The 21987-nt window shown below is 58.6% G+C and overlaps 1 protein-coding gene across 1 annotated transcript; it reads left to right on the top strand.

The window, feature by feature from the left end:
• The first annotated feature begins 1333 nt into the window (after positions 1–1333).
• On the top strand, positions 1334–21574 carry LOC104148810 (mucin-4). Its single transcript, XM_068954742.1, has 12 exons — positions 1334–1451; positions 7521–13880; positions 14332–14471; positions 15061–15225; positions 15534–15689; positions 16424–16554; positions 17399–17487; positions 17948–18127; positions 18597–18749; positions 19917–20036; positions 20590–20640; positions 20808–21574. Exons 1-12 carry the CDS (start codon positions 1334–1336, stop codon positions 20822–20824), a joined length of 7680 nt encoding a protein of 2559 aa, XP_068810843.1. The 3' UTR covers positions 20825–21574.
• Positions 21575–21987: the final 413 nt, after the last annotated feature.

Genomic DNA, 21987 nt, shown 5'->3' with positions numbered 1-21987 from the left:
TGTGGGTGGCTGCGGGAAGGTGATCACGGGAAGCCAAACTCAGGGACTGCTTAATTCCCCCCAGGCTGTCATATGGCCAGTGCAATAAGATGGGCAAAGGTGCTTTGAAACCATCCCACCTTCTGCCAGCTCCTGGAGGCCCAGGCAAGGCAGAAGCGGCTCAGCTGGGTCTGGAGGAGGGGGCTGAGCCCAGACGGCTCGTCCTGACCCTCTGATTTGGGCAGGATCTGCTCCTCCATTCTGCTGCTGGCCCTCATGCTCTCCGGTCAGTAAGAGCTGCAGTGCTGTTCCCCACGTCCCCATGCAGGCCAGTATGTGCATGGGGATGTAAAGGCACATCCTCCCGTGGTCGTTTAGGGAACCTGCTGCTGGCATGCCGCATCCTTCTCTTCCTTGTGGGTTGCCCATCACCCAGGGCAAGGGGACAGCTTGTTCCTCCCTGTCATCTGGCCAGTGGCAAGAAGCTGCTTGGGAGCCATCGGTAGGCTGCCTCGGGGGTCATGCGTAGATGTGTTGCTTGCCACCAGTCCCTGCACCTTTGCGGGCCACTGGGCAAGGCTTTTTCCTCAGGAATTTATCCAGTTCTGGGAGATGCATCCACCTCCCCCTCAGGAAAGGTGGAGAGAACGGCCAGCCCCACATCCCAGATGCCCTTTGCATCCCATTACTCTAGGACTTTGCCTGGCTTTTTGGAGCTGTTGCCGTGGCTGTTGGCACCAAGGCACAATAGGTCCCTGAGATCCTGGAGCGCCCAACCGTGGTGCCCGAGCAGCTGGGGAAAAGGCTGCTAGAAGGGGTGTGTTCACCGGATGCCTGCTGGGGTGCTGGGAAATGATCCTCGTGATCGGCCTACGCCGTGGAGTGAGGCCAAGAGTCCTCCCACGCCAAGTCCCACCGGGCTGATTTCTCCGGCTGCTGAATCCATAACTTCAGACCCCAGGACATGGAATGGGGCCAAGGCTGGGATAATGGAGCCAAAGTGCGTCACAAAGGGAGGAAAAGGTCTTGAAGTGCTGGGATGAAAAGGTGACTGGGGCACTTACTATCCCCAGCTGGCACAGCATCCTTCCACTGTTGTGGTGATGAAGGGGTGACAAGACAAGAGATGCTCCTGTCTCGGTGAGTCCTTCCACCCCTGGAGCTGGGATGGAGAATGGACGTGACTCCAACAGGGTGCCAGGCACCGCTGTGGCCAACACCTGCCCAGCATGGCCAAATGTCCATGGTCTCTGTGCTGGCCATCCCAGGGGAAGCTGGACGCCTACACGCCCCACAGTTGCTTGCGTCTCACTTCACGGACATCTGGCTCCTTTAGGGGTCAGATCCGGGTACCATGGTAATCCTGAGCACAGGAATCGCCCAGCAAAGCTGTACCCCTGCCAGAGACCCTGCTCCTGGCTGGGGGGCTGCGGGTGATGGGAACACATGGGTGCCCTTGGTGCCCTTCCCTGGTGAGTTGCTACCAGCTGCAGCATGCAGCTGGTCCCAGTTTGGATTGCCCTGGCCTCTGCATCTGCGCATGGATGTCTTTTCGGGTTTCTTCCTCCACGTTAAGGGAGGCCTCTCATGCCTTCCCAGGAGGATGGGCTTTGGCTGTAATCAGGTCTCTGTAATGAACTAAACAGACGGAGCCCACTAAACAGGGAGATCCCTCACAGCCAGGGGCTTTTCCAACCCTTAAATCATTTATCAGCCTCTTTGCTGTAACCCAGCTAGCAGCACTGTCCCTAGGAGCAGGCCTGCTCCCTTTTGGTGCTCCTGGCTCTACTGTGCCCAGAGGGAAAATCGCCCCTGGAGCGCCCAGCAGTGCGGCTGCTGTGGCGTCATGGGGCCGCTTGCTGAATCACTGGCCCCTTGTGACTCAGGTGTCCCTTTCAGCGTCACCCTCCCCTTCACCCCCGACTGGTGGCTATGGCTGAGCTCCTGCTATCTGCCTGTCTTTCCGGGGGGCATTGCAATGCGCCTGGCTTACCAAGTGATCCGGAACCAGCAGGGTTGATGGATAACCTGGTCCCCCCCCTTCTTGAAATGCCCTTGTTGGGACACCGGAGCAGTCCCAGTGAGAGATGCTGTAATCTCCGCAGGGCTGGAACAACCAGACCATTAATCCCAGGAACGCCGATAAGGCACTGCGTGCGGGGCCTGCCCACCTCCTGCACCTGCTGGGGCTGCCGCGTCAGGCCCAGCAGGATGTTGTGTCCTGGGATCTGCCACCTCGCTTCTCCCCAGATTTGGGCTGCCAAAGGAAAGTGTCTGCTCCCGTCTGCAAAGCCAGCCTTTCTCTGGCTTGTTCTCCCAGATGGTTTTGGTCTGAGAGGACTCTGCTGACAACATCCTGAAATCAGGCTCTTCCTATAGCGCTCAAGCCTGCTCTCTCCCTCCTTTCCCAGCTCCAGCATCCATCCTGTGCTGAGCCCCCTCAGGCCGATTTGCCTGCGGTTGCCACCCAGTGCCCTGCGGAGCGGCCCGGAGAAATCCCAGTCCCTCTGGCTGGCCTCTGCCACATCGCTGCCACAGGGAGGGTGCCTCAGCCAGCCGTGGACCACAGCTACAATCCTTGCAGGAGCTGACGGCTCGCTGGGGACCTTCGTTGCAGGCATCGCAGAAGGATCAATGAAAAGACCCTTTACCGAGTGGGAATGGGGCACCACTCTCGTGACAGGGGATGATCAGCCCTGCTGTCATGGGGCTTTGGGCTTTCCTAGTGCTGCTGGTGTACAGGCAGGAGCTTGGCTTGTCACCCAGTCAGCGCAGATACTCCGAGGGCCAACCACAGCTAGAGGAGCATCAGGGAGATGGGTTTTTGGGGGGCAGCACCAGCTGGAGGAGCAGACGTGACGGACTCCTGAAGGTGTCGGTCCTAGTGCACTGCGGGGATGGCTGTCGCCTTTGCCGTCTCTGACTTGGCAGCCCCTTGCCAAAGCGACCGACCAGGCCGGGTATCACTGCTCTGAAGGGAAATGTGACAGCAAAGCCCCAAAGGGTGGCAAAACCCCAGGCAGAGGATGGGCCATGGGAGCACTAGTGATGCTGTGCTGGCCCAGGGAGCCCCACTGTCGGCCCTGATGCTGCTGGGAAGGGCTGATGGCTCTGCAGCAGAACCCGGGGCACAGGGAGCCGCCGCCGAGCCCAGGGCTGGGTGTCAGGCTGTGGGGTAGGAGCTTACAAGAGGTATGATAGTAAGGCGGGTTGGAAGTCCTCATTTCAACTGCGCTACTTCACCCTACACCAAGCAGAGTGTTTGCAATGATACACGTGGTTCCCGCCGCATTATGTGCCTCAAACACTCGCTGGTGCAACTCTCTCCTGCCACAAGCACTTATTCCCCTCTGGGATGGCACAGGACTTTCCAAAACAACACGGCGTCATCAGCACCAGCTGAAGATGTGGTGGTACAAGACGGTTTGGATCCCTCTAAGCTCTGCCAGCCCAGGTGTGACAGCTGCCCGGACGGTCACTGGTTCGGTATGACTCTGTTGTCTGCAGCGCCGGCTGCCCGGGTCCCTGCCACGCCATCCTCCCCTGCGTTGCCACTGCGTTGCTGTTATCGGTGGGCGTTCGTTCCGGGTGAGCGGCGCTCTCCCCTGATTTATGGTCTGTGCCCTGTTCCCGGGCTGCTGCGCTGGGGGGGATGCGTGGGTTTATACGACAGCTTTTGTCGGCCGTGACTTGGCTTCCCTTGGCATTTCCCCCGTGAAGGCTGCCTGTCTGGGGGTGGCCAGCTGGGGGACGTGTCGCTTGGTGTGCCATGACTCGATTGCCCGCTTAGTAAAGGCAGGCGCCGGCGGGACATTGTGTACTACCCAGCTCTGGGGTTACAACACCTCTAATAACACTTTGCAGGCGTCGCTTGGGGCATTTCTGCTTAAGAAGCATTTAATTGATTACAAAAACATGTAAGGGTGGGTGTCTGCATAATGCTTTTCACTGGGGGAGCTCAAAGGACTTTACAGGAAGGGAGCAAGAATTGCTATGGCTGAGGAAAGGGGGGGATGGAGACAAATAGGGGTGAGGTCAGCCAGGAGCTGAGCCTGCAGCAGGAGAAGAGGGGCCAGGACAGGGCCTTTTCCTGCTCTAATCGCTGGGGAAACTGGTCTCACCTTGTAGTGGAGCTTCACTGGCCAGCTCACCCTCCCCTGGTACCCCCAGCCCTCCTGCACCCGTCTGGGGCCGAGGTGTTCAACTCTGCTGGGCCATGCTGGATGTCTGCACTGGGACCCCCACTGCTCCCAGTGGTGGTTGAGGGGTGGGTGGCTTGGTTGATGCCCCAAGGCCTCCTGCCAGCCCTGCCTCTCCTGGTGTGCAAACCCTCCTGAGCCCCTGGGAGAGCTTTGATCCTAGTGGGAACTGCCTTGCGCCGGGACAAGACCCCACTCAGTAGCGGATCTCAAAGCCCATGGTGTCCCCGCGAACACTGTAGCACGGGCTGCCCTTCCCGCCGCGCTGGCTCCGGCTGTCCCAGCTGCTGGCAGGTCCCACGCGGCTCTGGTGAGGCTGTTGTGTGGCTGCTGGCAGTGTCGCGGCGCGTGGGCAAACCCGAGGTCGTGTCCTGGCTGAACGGGGCTGTTCCTCTGTATGGCCCCCCTACCCGGCTCCTGGGGAGGGAGCAGGGTTTCGTGGGGAGGCGTGCAGTGCCCCTGCCAGCCCTCGGCGGGGGGAAGGATTTTGCAGGAGGGGAAGGGTGCCAGGGATGTGGAGAGAAAGCACAGGGGGAGGGAGGGCACAGTGGCTGCTACCTGCCTCCCTTAGTCATCCCTATAAATAGGAGGGCCTGGGAGCAGGACTGCACCTGTGGGACTCTGGCAGGAGGACAGGGACAGGGCTGCCCTTGCTGCCCTCCCAGCCTGAGAGGGGGTCAGTGGCATGGGGACCAGGGGATGGATGCTGCGGACCTTTGTGGGATGCTGCCTGTGGATTTTGCATGGTATGTCCTCTCTCTCCCTGCTAGCACCTGAGCTCTCCCAAACCTCTAGTGTTCCCTGACCCAGCAGGTAAGGTTGTGAGCTGCTGCTTCATCTTGGCTATGTTGGAAGCTTTTCCTATGACCAGTGCTTGCAATATGCTTCAGCAAAAAAGCTAGGGAAATGTTTCACAGACAGGTATCACCTCGGCTTTGCAGAGGGCTGCAGTAGCTGTGGGGCTGGTTGCAGGCTGCACCATCCCATGGGAGAGGTGAGACACAAACCTGGGGAGCCTGTGTGCTGCCATACACCCCTCCAGGAAGGAAATCAAATGGTCACCTGGCAAACTGGGGCTGCCAGACACCAGAGGTGCTCTTGTCTCCCCTGTACCCTGGGGAAGAGCAAGCGCTGGTGCTTGGTGCAAGGCTCCTCTTGCACAAGCTTCCTGTGAATCTGCTGCTCAGGTCACTGGCCTGCAGGGTGGATGGTGTTTCCTGCTGCACATGGAAGAGTTAAGAAAAAGCATGGATTTATAGGGGTGGAGCATGTCAGGCTTACCTGGGGGGACTTGACTGACTCACTTTCCTTTCTTTGAGACAAGAAGGGAAGCAGCTGATCTCTAGCTGATAGGAAAGTGCTGGTTGTTGCAAAAGCCTTAGTTCAGCAAGCAAAGACAGGAGAAGTGCAGGCGGGGTAAGGGGAGGAAATGGCCTGGTGGAAGGGGAAGCAGGGGAGGAGGATGGATACCTCAAGGATTGGTCTGGGATAGGAGATAATTTTCATTAATGACTTTGCCACAAAGCTACCCACAGGCTAACAAGCTGGGCTGGCAGTGAGGTCAGAGGCATCCCCATTGCATGGGGGATCTGCCTATCTCACGTGGGGAACCTGATAAGCTGGAGCACCAACATGAGAAACAGGCTCAGGCTGTAGGGTTGGTGCTGAGGGCACTGTTCCGCCCTCAGGGTAGACTTTGTCTCCCCTAATTGCAGCTGCCTAAAGCCAAGTGTCAGCAGATCTTCCAGGCCCCTCCTGCAGCTAGCAGAGATGCCTTGGCCTCTCCAGGGGTTGCAGCCCCATCCTAAAAGGAGGCTGAGAGCTGCTCAATATTTCCTACAAGGGTACCAAACTCCTCGGCTGCTGCTGATAGCACTAAATGTTAGTCCACCCTGGGGTTATGTGGGACCTGGGCAGGAGCACACAGGCTCAGACCCCAGGAGAGGATTAATGAACCTGGTTTAATTGCAATGAGTCAGAAGCCATTTGCCCTTAATAAATGTTTCACTAAACTATGATTTCTTACCTGCCAAAGAGCTTTAAGGAAAATGTATTTTAACATATTCCAGACGCCCAGAAGGTGAAAAACGTAAGAACTGGAGAGGCTCTGCAGAAGCAGGTACACTCTGGGCTGTCCCTGCAAAAAGGATAGAGTGCCAAGGGCTGTCCTAAGAATGCACTTTGGAACACTCTTGGGGATATGAACTAGACTTAGCAGTTCACAGCTCTTCTGAGGTGACTGCCAGGCAGTGCCATCCCTTCACAGTGTATCTGGGTTGGGCTGTAGTGTCCTGTGGTATCAAGCACACCGCAGCCCCTTGTGCCTGTGCATACACAAGTGTTTTTCCCTGACCTGGGATGAACAGTGTCCTGTCTTGGCTGACTGCTGTTAACGTGTCAGGATGCAAAATGTTGCAGAACTGCCATGCCATCTCTAACCTGCTGCATACACGACAACCTGGATCATGCTTCTTATATCTTAAACCAGACAGTGCATTATAAGGCAGCAGCAAGAGAAAATAGGGCTTAAAGTCCCCTGCTTTTAGGCAGCTAAATGGGAGGTTAGCTGTTTCCCCAGCCCTCCCAAGAAGAGACAGGCCTAGGCTGCAGCTCGGCTGCTGGGGAATGGAGCAAGGTGCAAATAACCTGCCCCAGCTGTGTCCCTGCCCTGAGGGTTTAGCAGCTCTCTGGGAGGATGCCCAGAGATGCTGCTGCTGTAGGAATTGTGGCCAGGTGCTCCCAATTTAAGAGCTCAACCCCTTGTCACGAAATGAAGGAACAAAATCAGCTTCAAGCCTTCCTCTAGAAGGAGAAGTTCCCTTTTGTGTATGTGCAAACCCTTTCCCCGGCACGCGGCTGACCCCCACGCCTGCACGCTCCAGGCCTCCTTCTCATGCATTCAGCCCTGTTCCCCTTTTCTCATCCCTGCCACGCCATGGTCTTCCTCGTGCTTGCCCACCCCCCTGCCTGTGCCTCTGCTCATGCCAAAGCTGTTCCTTCCCTCTGCCCCCTAGTCCCTTCCCCTCTGCCTCCTCATATGTTTCCACAGCAAAGCACAACTGTCTCACCCCCTTCCTGCTCTTCAGCACCTCCAAGTTGCCCTGCTCAGCTCAGGGTTGGATTAGGGCTGGCACCTGGTTGCTTTTGGGCTGTGTGAGGAATGCAACAGCAGTCAGGCTGGCCCCAAACCCATGCGTGGGATGCCCTGTCTCCTTGCTGGCGTCCCCAATGGCTGCCCCTGGGGCAGGCGCCCGGGTTGACATAGCTGGAGGGATGAGCCGGGCTGAGCATGCCAGGCCAACTGCTCCTTAACCTGGCTCCGCTCTGTGTTTCTCTCTGCAGGGCTCGGTGCTGCCGTTGCAGTCCCTGTCACCACGCCTTTTGGGGTGCACACAGCTTTTCCTTCCACTGCAGAGAGCCAAGTGCCCAATGCCCTGGTGCAGGGGACGGCAGAGACGAGCACTGTGGCGGCCCTGCTGCCCGGCACTGCAGCCAATGCTGAAATCGCCACCTCACTGGCAGACAGCATCCTTGCTGGAGGCCCTACAAGCCCTTCCTTCCCCACTGGGGCAGAGCCAAGCGAATACAGCCCCCGCTCAGCAGCGGGGAGGGATGCTGAAGCTGGTCCGTCACCTCTAGAGCCAGAGCTGAGCCCAGGGGAAGAAACACAGGTGCCTGCTGGAGATACCCAAGTTTTGACAAATGTGACCAAGTCTCCTAACGTGTCTCAGGAAAATGAGAGGGGTTTGGATGCTCCAGCCACAGACATTGCCTCATTTTCCACGCACCAGACCCTTTTCTCCCCAAATCCGGAGCCTGATGTTACAGGAGCTGCTCCTGACGCGTCCCTTGGGGCTACCCCTGTCTCCCCACTCTTTGTGGATGCCAGTAACAACTTCTCGGCGTCTCTGACAAGAGGAGGGGCAGAGCATTTAGAGCCCGCTGCTGATGCTATGTCCGTCCCAACCTTCCCTTCTCTGTCAGTTGGGGAGGCACAGCCAACCACTGGGGCCACTGGGGACCAGGCTGCCAACAGTGCCTTGGGTCCTGGGGTCACCATGCCGCTGAGCAGAAGACTGGACACAGCCACCGTGGGAGCAAGCGAGAAAGGCGTAACCTTCGCTGCAGATTTCCAAAGCAGAGCGAGTGCCCCCTCCTTGAGCCCAAACCCTGGGGCTGGGCAGCTGCTCACAACACAGCAGGATGAACAGGCAAGTGAGGCCAGCGGTGTCATCTGGGAGCTGGCAGGAGAAGCAGCCCCGCCTGTTGAGGAAAGTCCCACTCCTTTAGAGGCTGGAAATGCAGGAGATGCAATAGATGCTTTTGGTGCACCTGACTTGTCCCGTCTGCCTCTGGGGAACGCGACAGCGTCGGGGGCAGTGGGAAAGCCGGAGGAAGCCTCCCGCCTCGCTGGCGAGGCAGGGCTGAGCCCAGCTGCTTTGCTAGGACCTGGTGGGGGTGAACAGGGATCTCCAGGGGTGAATTCAGACAGCTCTAACTCGACTCCATCTCCTGCAGCCGGTGAGGCGCTCATAGCACCTGCAGAGCCTGATGTGCAAACTGCTGCAACTTCCCCTGCCACCGTGCTGCTCCCAGCGCGCACAGGGCTGCTGCTCACGGGGACCACGGCTCCGGCTGAGCCTTCCCTGCACTCTGCCCTATGGGATGCCACCACCAGTGATCTGCCATTCCCTGTGGACATCCTCGATAGGCCCTTGGCCTCCGTTACCTCTCCCAGTGCTCCTGGCTCTCCTGGGCTGGCCCCAGGTGCCGTGGCCGGCACCCTTTCTGGGGCGGAAGATGGGGCAGAGATGCCAGTGAGCCCCAAACTCGGTGCTCCAGTGGCCCCATCCAGCGGAGGGTCAGAGCCACAGGGGACGGCGGGTGGTGCTCCTGAGGGAGCAGGGCTCCCTGCAGCTGATGGACCAGACGCTAGCTTCAATCCAGCATCGGATGCCTCCAGCCCAGCATCCCTTGGGCCTGTGGGACCCTCATTGCCCATCCCCGGGCACTGGCCTGGCACCGGCCCGGGGCTGCCAGCAGTGGAAGGGAGTGAAGCTGGTGCGGCAGAGCAGGCACTGGGTGGAGATGGCAGCACAGCTGGGGGTGAGCCGTCCCTGAGCTCTGCTCTGGACAACAGGACAGTGGCTGACGCAGACCAGCTGCCTGGTGCCGGGTCCCCATCTGGTCCTGCCTCTTCCAATGATGCCACTGCAACATCTTCCGTTTTGGAGACTGACGGAGCAGGAGCCACCCCAGAGGCAGCTCCTGGCCCTGACAGCCCTTCCCAGGCCTCTCCGGACAGCGAGGGCGACCCAGACCTCGCTGCATCTCCGAGGGCTGAGAACGCAGGGGACGAGGCACAGGCAGGAAATCCAGAGAGCCCAAGCCCCAATGTGGACGCCGGTCCTCCAGCTTTCAGCCCACAGCAGGATCCTGCGAACATAGGAGAGCTGTCAGCAGGAGAAACAGGAGCTTTGATGGATGCCAAGCTGTCCCATCCGTTGGCTCTTGGGGACGGAGCAGGAGTGGCTACAGCCCTGGGAGAAACATCCCCACCTGGTCCTGCAGCTCCTGGCGGCGCTGGCCTGGAGCCTGGCCTTGAGGTGTCTGCAGGACCAGAGGACTTGCCTGGTGAGTCCCCCAGGGCTCCTGGCTCTCCTGGGCTGGCCCCAGGTGCTGTGGCCGGCACCCTTTCTGGGGCGGAAGATGGGGCAGAGATGCCAGTGAGCCCCAAACTCGGTGCTCCAGTGGCCCCATCCAGCGGAGGGTCAGAGCCACAGGGGACGGCGGGTGGTGCTCCTGAGGGAGCAGGGCTCCCTGCAGCTGATGGACCAGACGCTAGCTTCAATCCAGCATCGGATGCCTCCAGCCCAGCATCCCTTGGGCCTGTGGGACCCTCATTGCCCATCCCCGGGCACTGGCCTGGCACCGGCCCGGGGCTGCCAGCAGTGGAAGGGAGTGAAGCTGGTGCGGCAGAGCAGGCACTGGGTGGAGATGGCAGCACAGCTGGGGGTGAGCCGTCCCTGAGCTCTGCTCTGGACAACAGGACAGTGGCTGACGCAGACCAGCTGCCTGGTGCCGGGTCCCCATCTGGTCCTGCCTCTTCCAATGATGCCACTGCAACATCTTCCGTTTTGGAGACTGACGGAGCAGGAGCCACCCCAGAGGCAGCTCCTGGCCCTGACAGCCCTTCCCAGGCCTCTCCGGACAGCGAGGGCGACCCAGACCTCGCTGCATCTCCGAGGGCTGAGAACGCAGGGGACGAGGCACAGGCAGGAAATCCAGAGAGCCCAAGCCCCAATGTGGACGCCGGTCCTCCAGCTTTCAGCCCACAGCAGGATCCTGCGAACATAGGAGAGCTGTCAGCAGGAGAAACAGGAGCTTTGATGGATGCCAAGCTGTCCCATCCGTTGGCTCTTGGGGACGGAGCAGGAGTGGCTACAGCCCTGGGAGAAACATCCCCACCTGGTCCTGCAGCTCCTGGCGGCGCTGGCCTGGAGCCTGGCCTTGAGGTGTCTGCAGGACCAGAGGACTTGCCTGGTGAGTCCCCCAGGGCTCCTGGCTCTCCTGGGCTGGCCCCAGGTGCTGTGGCCGGCACCCTTTCTGGGGCGGAAGATGGGGCAGAGATGCCAGTGAGCCCCAAACTCGGTGCTCCAGTGGCCCCATCCAGCGGAGGGTCAGAGCCACAGGGGACGGCGGGTGGTGCTCCTGAGGGAGCAGGGCTCCCTGCAGCTGATGGACCAGACGCTAGCTTCAATCCAGCATCGGATGCCTCCAGCCCAGCATCCCTTGGGCCTGTGGGACCCTCATTGCCCATCCCCGGGCACTGGCCTGGCACCGGCCCGGGGCTGCCAGCAGTGGAAGGGAGTGAAGCTGGTGCGGCAGAGCAGGCACTGGGTGGAGATGGCAGCACAGCTGGGGGTGAGCCGTCCCTGAGCTCTGCTCTGGACAACAGGACAGTGGCTGACGCAGACCAGCTGCCTGGTGCCGGGTCCCCATCTGGTCCTGCCTCTTCCAATGATGCCACTGCAACATCTTCCGTTTTGGAGACTGACGGAGCAGGAGCCACCCCAGAGGCAGCTCCTGGCCCTGACAGCCCTTCCCAGGCCTCTCCGGACAGCGAGGGCGACCCAGACCTCGCTGCATCTCTGAGGGCTGAGAACGCAGGGGACGAGGCACAGGCAGGAAATCCAGAGAGCCCAAGCCCCAATGTGGACGCCGGTCCTCCAGCTTTCAGCCCACAGCAGGATCCTGCGAACATAGGAGAGCTGTCAGCAGGAGAAACAGGAGCTTTGATGGATGCCAAGCTGTCCCATCCGTTGGCTCTTGGGGACGGAGCAGGAGTGGCTACAGCCCTGGGAGAAACATCCCCACCTGGTCCTGCAGCTCCTGGCGGCGCTGGCCTGGAGCCTGGCCTTGAGGTGTCTGCAGGACCAGAGGACTTGCCTGGTGAGTCCCCCAGGGCTCCTGGCTCTCCTGGGCTGGCCCCAGGTGCCGTGGCCGGCACCCTTTCTGGGGCGGAAGATGGGGCAGAGATGCCAGTGAGCCCCAAACTCGGTGCTCCAGTGGCCCCATCCAGCGGAGGGTCAGAGCCACAGGGGACGGCGGGTGGTGCTCCTGAGGGAGCAGGGCTCCCTGCAGCTGATGGACCAGACGCTAGCTTCAATCCAGCATCGGATGCCTCCAGCCCAGCATCCCTTGGGCCTGTGGGACCCTCATTGCCCATCCCCGGGCACTGGCCTGGCACCGGCCCGGGGCTGCCAGCAGTGGAAGGGAGTGAAGCTGGTGCGGCAGAGCAGGCACTGGGTGGAGATGGCAGCACAGCTGGGGGTGAGCCGTCCCTGAGCTCTGCTCTGGACAACAGGACAGTGGCTGACGCAGACCAGCTGCCTGGTGCCGGGTCCCCATCTGGTCCTGCCTCTTCCAATGATGCCACTGCAACATCTTCCGTTTTGGAGACTGCCAACGTGAGTGACATTGGAGCAGTACCCAACTCTCCTGGCTCTTCACAGCCTGCCCTGGGAGGTGCTGAGCCTGGGGTCCGTCCTGCCACAGAAGAAGGAGCAGATAAACTGGCTGAGGCTGTCCCTGGTGATGGGGTTTCCCCAGGGGAGTTCCAGGGCCTTGCTGCAGAGGGAACAACTGGTTTGGGAGCCCCTGACGGAGCAGTAAGAGCTGTAGAGCACTCCCTACCCTCTTCTCTCTCTGTTGAAGGATCTTCATCAATGGGAACAGCTGGCAAGACTGTGGCGGGAGCCGGCCTTCCCAGTGCCAGTGGAAGAGCTGATGGTTCGAACGCAGGCTCAGATGCTTCTGGCCCAGGGTCTTCAGGATCTGAGGGTGCTCCCATATCTGCCCCTGGCATCCACAGTGATTCAGATCTTGGACTTTCTGATACAAAACTGAGCCAAATCAACGTGGTGGAGCTGCCTGGAGGAGAAACCGGGGTCTCAGCTGAGGATGAAGCCTCCCTTAGTGCCAGTTTAGGAGGTGGGGCAAGAGCCATAATACAAATAGCATCAGGAGTGCTGGCCCCGTCTTCTCTTGCCTCCCCACAGCAGATGCAGACCCTGGTCCCTTCAGCTCTGGACACGGCTGGTGCTGCTGCTGGCATTGCTGGCTTGCTGGGCTCTTCTCTGCTGCTCCCTGGGTATGGGCTTGGTGCCTCACCTGCCTCCTTGGGAGGCATGGGGGAAAGCTCAGGGCTGGTGCCAAATGAGAAACTCCCCTCTCCCTCCAGTATCCAGAGTGGAGGCAGCTGGGCCGCCTCGGGCACGCCGCTGGCCTCTGCAAAGGCACTCAATAGGCAACTGGCTGATGCTGAAACTGCCCTTCCTTGGTCTCCCGATGACGAGATGGCCTCAAGAATGCCAGCACCTTCTGGAGAGGAGCCCCTGGCTACCCCCGTGTCTCCCCGTGTGGGCCTGGCTGTGCCTCCTGCTGCCAAGGGGCTGTCTGCTGGCTCTGGATTTTCCTCTGCAGTTCCAGCAAGTGAGATGACAGCAGGATCCTCTGCACTGGAAAAAGGAGATCTTGGGGCAGCCTCCGCAATTCCCCCTGGACCTGCCCTGCCACCCCCCCAGCCCAAAAGCCCTGGGGTCCCATCAGGCTCTGTAGCTGCCAAAGGGAGAGGAGACACGGACAGCTCTGAGAAACCGAGTCCTGGGCTCCCCAGTGTGGCGGCGGGGCCAGGGGCAGCAGCTCGGCTGCCTCCCCGCACGGCCGCAGAGCCCCCTGCTCAGCCCTCGCCGGCACAAGGACCGGCAGGAGGAGGGTCCTCTGGCCTTGCTCCCACCAAGATTGCTGCCGAGAGCCCCAAGACTAAAATCCTGGGACCAGGATCTGCTGGAGGTTCATTACCTGTGGCCCTGCAACCCTCCTCTGGCAGCAAGGCGATCGCCAGCCTTCCCAACGCAGCTGCTGCCAGCTCTGCCACTGCAGGGTCGAGTGTCCCCGCAGCCTTCCCTGGCCAGGGAGCAGTCCGGGGAGGGCCACCAGCAACTGCACACCCGGCCGTGTCCTGCAGCCCCGTGGCTGCTGGTCCAGCCTCGCCAGCCCTGCTCCGCAGTGGGGCGAAGGCGCTCCCTGGGCCGGGAGCGAACGGGGCGGCCGCTCTCCTCTCTCGGGCGTCGTCTGCCATGCTTCCAGCTCCGCCGGGAGGGCCGACGGCCCCCGCGGCCCTGCTGACCGTGACTGCAGGTAGGGGACGTGCGTGGGGGCAACCAGGGGTGGGAGGAGCAGCTGGGCTAGACCCACATGGTGGACAGGTGGGGACGGACAGCTGAGGCTGCCGGACACTTCTGGCCACCCGAAGGCTGTCCCTGGGCAAGGCAGGGAGTTCAGGGGGGATGTACAACATCGAGAGACTGGGGGGGAGGGGTCAGGAAGCCATGGGAGATGTGCTGTTAGGAGCTCCCACAGTGCCTGGATGAGCATGGGGTGCTGAGCACACGTGGCAGGAACCTGCCTTTTCTGTCGAGCTGAGCAGACCTTTGCCTGCCGTCAAATGGAAAAATCCCCTCCAAATACTTAATTTAACTGACATAAAAGCGGAGCTGGAGGCTAGAAACATCTCTAGAAACAGACTTGGGACGTTGAACTTGCTGCTGTCCCCCTGCCGCGGTCCCTTGCTGTAAGCGTTCTGTTTTAGTTGCAGCAGTGCCCCTCTACGGATATGGAGCAAGGGAGAACGACCGCGAGTACGTGGAAAGGAGAGTGGATTTTAATTCTCCACTTTTCAAGCCTGAGACTGGATTCCCTTTCGGGAAAAGCCTGCGTGATTCTCTCTATGTGAGTCTCATTTGTTTGACTTGCTGGTGTGTAGGTGGCCATCCCCCGAAAGCCTGGGGGAGAGAACAGGAGCTGGGGACTTAGGGTGAGACCCTCGGAGAGGTGAATTGAGCTAGATGCTTTCAGTGCTTTCAGTGCCTGTTTGCAGTGGGAGGTGACTTTGTGGCTGTTTCGGTGGGGTCTGGCAGTAGCCTTCCTCCAGTTTTGTTCTCAGAAATGGGAGGGCTGTCAAACGCCTGCTGGCTGTCACCATCAGAGATGCTGGGGCTTTTCCCATGGCCATTTTTTAAGGTGATTTCCAGTGTCTGATTTGGTAGAGCCCATTAGAGAGTTTAACTGAAAGCTTTAATCTTTTCTCCTGTGTTGTGGTTTCCAATAGCACCACAGGTTACTGCTTTGTTCCCAGCCTTTTCAGGTCAGTGTGAGGTCCTGGTGGTCCCACCATGCTGCCTTTGGCATCAGGGCCTGGCACAAACCAACATACATCTGGCAATACAAGCCAGGCCTGCAAATGTCTGAGCAGCTTGTCCTGCCAGTCTTGACTTTGCCTGTCAGGCGTAGGACCTGATGGATGGATCATTGTGTTTAGTTCACAGACAACGGACAAATAATTTTCCCAGCCTCGGACAAGAACATCTTCTCATACCCCAACCCACCTCCCGGTGGGTTTAATGGCCGTGAGAAGATTCCCATGATTGCCGTGTTTTGGGACAATGCCGACTTCTCCAGAGGGGTCGGCACCACATTTTACCAGGTCAGTGAAGCTACCCATGTGCTAGACTGGGTTGTACTGAGGGCTTTTTGCATTAAGCACCTTTAGACGATAAATTCATTACATGTTTTTGGATGCCCCTTGGGATGCATAAGCAGCTGAGCCAATGAGTGGCATTCCTCCTGTCTGGGCCAGATCTGAGAACAGAAAGGCTCTGCCCTCTCAGGCTCATTCAAGCCCTTAGCCATGGGGTAGAGCATCCGGGCTGTTGCTGTTCCCTTCACAGGTCAAATATAGATGTCTTTGCTTTATTGGGAGATAATGTCCATGTGCATGTGCCAAATCTGCAGGAGTTCTTCACCCTGAACTCTGCCAAGCCTCCCTTTATCCGCGATGTGGAAGCCAAGATTCGGCGGTACATGAAAACCTCGTACTCGGCAGCCTGGACCCTGAAGGTCACCTGGGAGAAGGCTCCTGCCCACACAGCACAGACTGACACCAGGAGGGTGAGGGACTGCGGGAGCTTAGGGGATTGCCATCAAATTTGGCTCTGTGTGTGAGTGCGAGGGGGTTCTGAGACAGATCCCCTGTTCTGATGCCCTGGTGGGATTCTCCTGCCAGACAGCTGAGCTGATTCCTGAGAATTCTTGGGAGCATTTAAGAGGAAGGGATGGACAAACCGAGTGGTAAGCTCGTGGCGCTGGTGCAGAGTTTGCCTTGTTTCTAGTGTTGGCACCCAGAGCTACTGCAAGCCTTCTTGCTACTTCCGCTTTTTTTCCCAGAGATTTCTGCTGGCCCATGGGCACTCACATTGTCTGTACCTGAAAATAAGAAACCAATTTTGTGCAAAAGGCTAGTATTGGTAAGCTTTTTGGCAAAAAGCAATGGGCTACACCTATATTTGGTGACTTGTAGGCTTTTTGGGGGAACACTTTTAGTTGCACTCCCTCTGCTCCCTAAAATCTTTGCATTTAACATGAGGCTAGTTTATTGTGTACCAGAAATGCTATTTTTTCAGTTACAAAAACTTCCCGACTTTGAGGCTTCTCATAAAACAACATCGAAGTAAAAATGTCGTGCTTGTCACACAAAATGCAAAACAACCCGGACTTGCATTTGCCTTGCACGTTAGGAATTAAGCCCCTCTGTTTCCCACCATCTGCAGCAAGCACTGGCCTGTATCCCTAGTTTTAAACCAAGCAAACTTGGTTTCTTAGCCGACTGCTGTGTGTCTCCACAGACAAACACATACCAGGCCGTCCTCACCACTGACGGATTCAGATCCTATCTCCTGATTCTGTACCAAGATGGAGGCATGAAATGGGATTACACCCAACTTGCTGCTACGAATGTGCTGATCGGCTATTCCAGGTAATTGCTCGTGGCTCAGAGGAGCCATACTGGTGGTTTCCCTGCTCCGTCGCCTACCGCTGTCGCCTTCGAGCACTGTGCTGTGCCGAACTGCAGGCTCCGGCTGGTTTAATCCTTCCCCACCAAAGTGCCCTGGATGGACGAGGCAGCCCAGCTGAGGTCTGCCCGCCCGTGCGGCGTAACCGCCCTGTATGTGGGTATTTGCCCCATTAGTTGGATCACATTGCAAAACCGTTATCTGCTGGGCTGTGCTTAACGATAAGATCTGCACATCCCTGTATAGTCAAGCGACTGGCCCTGCCTTGGCAGTCTGGGTATTAGAAGTGGGGAATAGGTGGTGTTTAATGAACTTTGCACTGCTCAGGGAAGGGATTTCCGGTTGCTTGGCTCGAGCAGTCATTTCCTGACCCGTTACATTATACCTCGCTCTGTGCAGGGGCTTCACAGACCGGCAGCCTCCAGGATCTGCTTATTAGTGGTTTTCAACTGCTGGGTAAAGAAAAGGCTCACGGGGTGAGGAGCACAGTGCACACATGCTTGTGCGTGGGAGTGCTCACACTGCGTGAGCTGCGAAACCCCTGTAAACCCTTCTCCCCGATGGCCTTGAGCCTCAGCAGCACCCAAAACTAAATGCACCCTGTGGAAGGGAAGCAGCGGGCTGGCGCGGCTCGCCCCTGTGCCCGGTGGCCCCTTGAGTCGCAGCTCGGAGGAGCGTGGGGCCGGCCGGGAGCAGCTCCAGGCAGGCGGAGGGGCGGCCAAGGGACGGGCTGAGGCCGGGCAGAGTCCGACCCGCCACAGGAAATGCGATCTCTGACTTATTGATTTCTCTTCTCTCTGCATGCAGCGGGGATGGATTCTACCACAACGATGATCTCACTCAAAGACCTCCGGCTGCTAAATATCGCCCTGACCAGTTCAGAGGCTACAACACAGGTAGAGACGCGCAGGCCGGGAGCTGGGGAAGGTCGGCGTGGGGGGACGCTCCCAAGCCCCTGTGGGCAGCACGAGGGTGAAATCTGGCCTGCTGGAGGCAGCAAGATTCAAGATGTCACCAAGGCCAAGATTTCCCCCCAAAGCACATCTAACACCTCTCCTGGGTACCAGCTATGTCCTGAGGTTGATCTGCATGCTTAAAACATCCCAACCGTGTTCACGGGCACTTTCTACTACTCTCTGTAGAAACAGCTCTGTCCAGGATTTCTTCTTTGGCAAAAGCATCTCCCCTCCCCGTTTCCCTGGCGTTGGCCGGTTGTGTTATATTCAGGGTTGATGGTCGGGGGTCCGCGCTGACTTAACTTTCTGCATCAGCAATGTTCACCTCTTGGCTTGAGCCCAAGGTGACCTTGGCTGGAGGTGACAGCTTGTGATTATTGCTCTCCGCCCTTCTTCCCAGATCTCCGCGGGCTGTGGATGTACAAGCTGGAGAGCCGCGTGGGGGCCAACTACAGGGTGAAGTGCCTGGCGTGGACCAGGCGGCAGCAGGAGCCGCGGGTGTGGAGCCGGGGCCTGCCCGCGTGCCCCTGCTCCCTGCAGCAAGGGCAGCGGGATCCACGCTTCAGGAGTGCCTGGGGAGGCAAGTGGGACCACTACTTTCCAGACCCTCCCCATCCCTCCCCAGGTCCCCTGCCGGGTGGCCGGACATCAGGGGAAGCCGGGGGAGGGATACAGGCGGTGTCGCCCCTTGGGGTGGGTGGGATGTGGGGCTCCCTGTAGACGCAGGGAAAGCGGGCAGCAATGAGGCCAAAGCAGTCCCCCAGGCGCACGCGATCCCCCCCCCCCCACCCCAGATGCCTGTAGGTGAGTGAAGATTTCCCGGTGCCCTCCCACCTGCTTCGGCCCTGCCTTTCCCACGCCGGGGCAGCAGGCAGGGCCCTCTCCAGCGGGGGGGGGGAGGGGTCTCACCTTGGGGTGCCGCTGGGACAGACCCCGCCAGTCTCTCCGTGCCTATCGGAGAAGCGGCAGGACCGATGGACGACAGTGGAGGGAAGCCCCTCTCCACCCCCGGAGGTGCTGCGGCGATGCTCACCGCTGGCCTGTTTCAGGCTGGCTGAACACCCGCTTGACGATGCTGCACTCCACCTCTCCGAACCAGTACGGCGCTGGGGTCCGCTGCCTCTATGACAGCCAGAGCCAATTTGTCGAGGGGCGGCAGGAGCGGTACTGGCGGCCCTGGAGGCAAGCGTCTCCTTACCGTGGTAAGCACAGTCAGCCCAGCTCTCCCCCACGTAACCCACAGCAGTGTTATTCAGTGCGTCAGGAATATTAGCCTCCTGCAGAAGACTGCAGAGGCTCCTTGATATCTTTAGGCATGAGCTAAATTTGTGCCAAGAGAGAGGCAACATGATATAAGGGCAAGCAGCACAACGCTGGCATATGCTGGACTGGTGGCAGTGGCAATCAGAGGCTGACCAGCAAAGGGCTCCATTGTTCTCCATCTCGGTGCCTGGCATTGCTGGGAGCTTGCTAAGGCACTTGGATGTGTTCACGGGCCACTTGGCCAGGACACGGGTGGTGGCACTGTGTTCTGAGGTGCTCGAACCCTGACTCTGGCCCGTGGCCTTGCCAGCTGCAGCAGCACTGGCATTGCAGAGCCCACCACTGTGGCAGGGACCAGCTCCCTCCCCAGAGCTGCACCCTCTGTTCGCAGGCTGCCCAGCCCAGCCTGACATGTCGGGTTAGCTGCATTTTGCATATGGGGAAGCTGGAGGCCAGCGGAGTGAAGGGTGGAGACAGGGCTGAGAGCAGTGCCCTTATAGCCCAAGGCTTTAGTAATGCTGAGCTAATGCAGCAACACTGAGCTAATGCCCAGCTAATTGCAGCCTCCTGCAGCCAGCAGGAGGTGAGTCAGGGCAGCAATAAATTCAGGAGCTTGTGGAGGATAAATTGGTGTGAAATCAGACAAGGCATGAAATTGGTGTGAAATGAGACTGTGGTTTATAGAGGGGTAGATGTGATGCTCATCTGGGAGGGATTTTACCCCGGTAAATCAAGGGCTTTGAAATGCAGACTGATTTCCCAGGCTTGGTGCTGTGGGTGAATAAATTCAACCTTTTCTCCTCCGCCTGCTGCCTCTGTGACGCCAGGGGAGGTCTGGGTGAGCTGGGATGGCAGGAAGGGTTCTCCGTGCCATGTCGCGTGGCTGAAGCTGGCGTCACTGTAGGCTGTAAATCATTTTAATCTCCGTGCAAACCTATTTCCTGACATGCTGTTACCCTTGGAGGGAGCGTGGATGATCTGATTCCTGCAAAACATGCTGTGAGCCCTTGTGCTGGGGCTGGTGCAAGCTGACGCAGCCTTGCTCGGAGCCAGCATTTCTTGCTTTCCTCCCTTCCCTAGCCCCTCGCACTAATTTTTGCCTCTAGATCAGGAGCTGAAATTGCATGACTGGTGCTGCAACCAGGCAGGAAGTGCCCAGCTCTGCGCCATGTACAGTGAGAAGAGACCGAAAATTGGCTGTGACAGACACCAGTCACCCAGAACCAGTGGGTTTCCAGCCTTCAGGGTGATGCTATCTTTATGCTGGGGCTAGGACTGGGGGAGACCAGCTTGGCCTCCATGTGGCTAATGCAGTGACAGCCCACGATGGGTGCGAGAAGGGTTTTAGGGTGTCCGTGCCTGGGCCCTGCCCTGACGGATTTGGCAGGTATCTGCTCTGCCTGGGTTTAGGCTCCTTCAGTGGAGACTGGGAAGGGAGATGACAGCAGAGGAGAGTTTGGAGCAAAGTTCCAGGTTAGGAAACCCTTTGCTCCCCAAGAGAGCCCAGAGAGGTGACATGACAAGCCCAGGAAAAAGCTTGGCCAATGAGGGGGGCTCCTTCTTGCTGACACAGCCCAAAACACCTCCTTGGTGGGTTGCTGATGGGTTCAAGACCTGGGAACACAAATGCCTGCTGCCTTCTGCAGTGTCTGGCACCAGAGGCTTAGACGGGGGCTACCTGGGTTCATGCACCAATGTAGTCTGGAGGTGATGGCACCAAGAGGGGAGGAGAAATGGAAAGCTGCCGTTTAGTGTAAACTGATTTGTAATCTTTCTTAGGACTGAGAGGGCAGTCATCGGAAGAGGCAGACAGCTACTCGGAGGAGCACGGTGAGTGTGCATGGGACTGCTTGCTTCCACCCCTGCCCCAGCAGGTGGAAGGCCCCCAGGGCCCAGCTTATCCCAGGCCCAGGGGAGAAGCAGGTGGCCGTGGCCGGGGTGGGAGGCTCTGACCCGATTCAAGTCAGTGAACACTTACCTTTTCTTCCTCCTTGCAGATGGAGAGGCCATGTAACTCAGCGCTCATGCTGTTCCTTGTTCACAATGGTGTGTGCCATCGCTGATCCTCCAACAAGCCCTTTGCTCCTGTTTCTGCCCGGGAAACCTGCGTGACCCTGTTCTCCCCTTCACTGTAGCCGCAATCATCCCGCATCCTCTCTGCAGGGTGGGCTCACACAGCTGCTGCTTGCAGTTGTGTGTCCTGGTAGAAGTTCACGTTTCTTTCCCAGATTTGTCATGGGGAATTGGTTACTTTATTCACCCTCTCCTGGCTGCAGCCTTATGGGTATCTGTTGTGTTGGGCTACTCTGAAAACCAGGCACCTCCTTGCTGGTGGAGAGGTGGGCAGGTATTTTTGAGCCATGTCAATTGACTCTCAGCTCTTACCTGCATCTCGAGAGAGGCAAGATAGGAGGGCTGGTTGTGCCCCAGCATGTGGGAAAGGGTTTCTGCCCCTCATGTGGGTTGAATGCAGCTGAGCCCCTGAGCGCCTCAGGTGCCCCCCTGAGACAGTCCTTTGCACTGCTGATATCTGCCTGTCCTGCATCCCATTCCTCCCCCGAGCCGTTCCTCCCAGGTGGTCCAGCGGTCCCTGCTCCCCTGAGAAGGAACAACTCTCCAGATCAGGCCAGAGTCAGACTGATGTCTCTGCTGGATGTGCGAGGACAAAATTCACCCCCACAATCAGAGAGGATGGTAGAAAAACATTTTTTGTGTACAAGAGAGCGTCTGTATTTCTTTAAAAAAAAAAAAAATTCTTGTCTAATACTGCTTGTCCAGTAAAGTGTCTGAGGGGTATAAGCATCTCTGATCCGATAGCAGCTGTGTCTTCCCCTGTGCCCAGGGCTGGGAGGGGAGTGTCAGCGGGTGTGGAGCAGCGGCGTTGTGACGTGCCACTGCCTTTTCTAGGAGAGCAGAGCTGCTGGGTGGGATGTTCACAACTGGGATCTGCCCCTGCTGTGCTTGAGGGAAGGAGGACTGGGGCAGGGGCTGGCTCTCACCCCAGGCCTGGCACACCTCCTGCACCAAGGACGCACCTTTGCTCAATACGGGCAAAAAGCAACAGGGCCTTTGCAGGGACCTGGTCCTGGGCTCCTCGGGCTGTGATCTGAACCACTGCGAGTGGCAATTTGGGAAAGCAGTGAGGTGAGACCTGCTGCTTCAGGGTGAGAATTGGGA

The sequence above is a fragment of the Struthio camelus genome, chromosome 9 (genome assembly GCF_040807025.1).
Source record: "Struthio camelus isolate bStrCam1 chromosome 9, bStrCam1.hap1, whole genome shotgun sequence".
Lineage (NCBI taxonomy): Eukaryota > Metazoa > Chordata > Aves > Struthioniformes > Struthionidae > Struthio > Struthio camelus.
The sequence above is the reverse complement of the archived record's forward strand: the minus strand, read 5'-3'. Positions and strand labels throughout refer to the sequence as shown.

What these genes read in the sequence shown, in the direction of transcription:
- LOC104148810 (XM_068954742.1), top strand. Translation starts at nt 1,334, where the DNA reads ATGGTAATCCTGAGCACAGGAATCGCCCAGCAAAGCTGTACCCCTGCC. An exon ending in CCTGCTGACCGTGACTGCAG is followed by an intron (nt 13,881 to 14,331) that starts GTAGGGGACGTG and finishes GTTCTGTTTTAG; the next exon opens with TTGCAGCAGTGCCCCTCTAC. An exon ending in ACACCAGTCACCCAGAACCA is followed by an intron (nt 20,037 to 20,589) that starts GTGGGTTTCCAG and finishes AATCTTTCTTAG; the next exon opens with GACTGAGAGGGCAGTCATCG.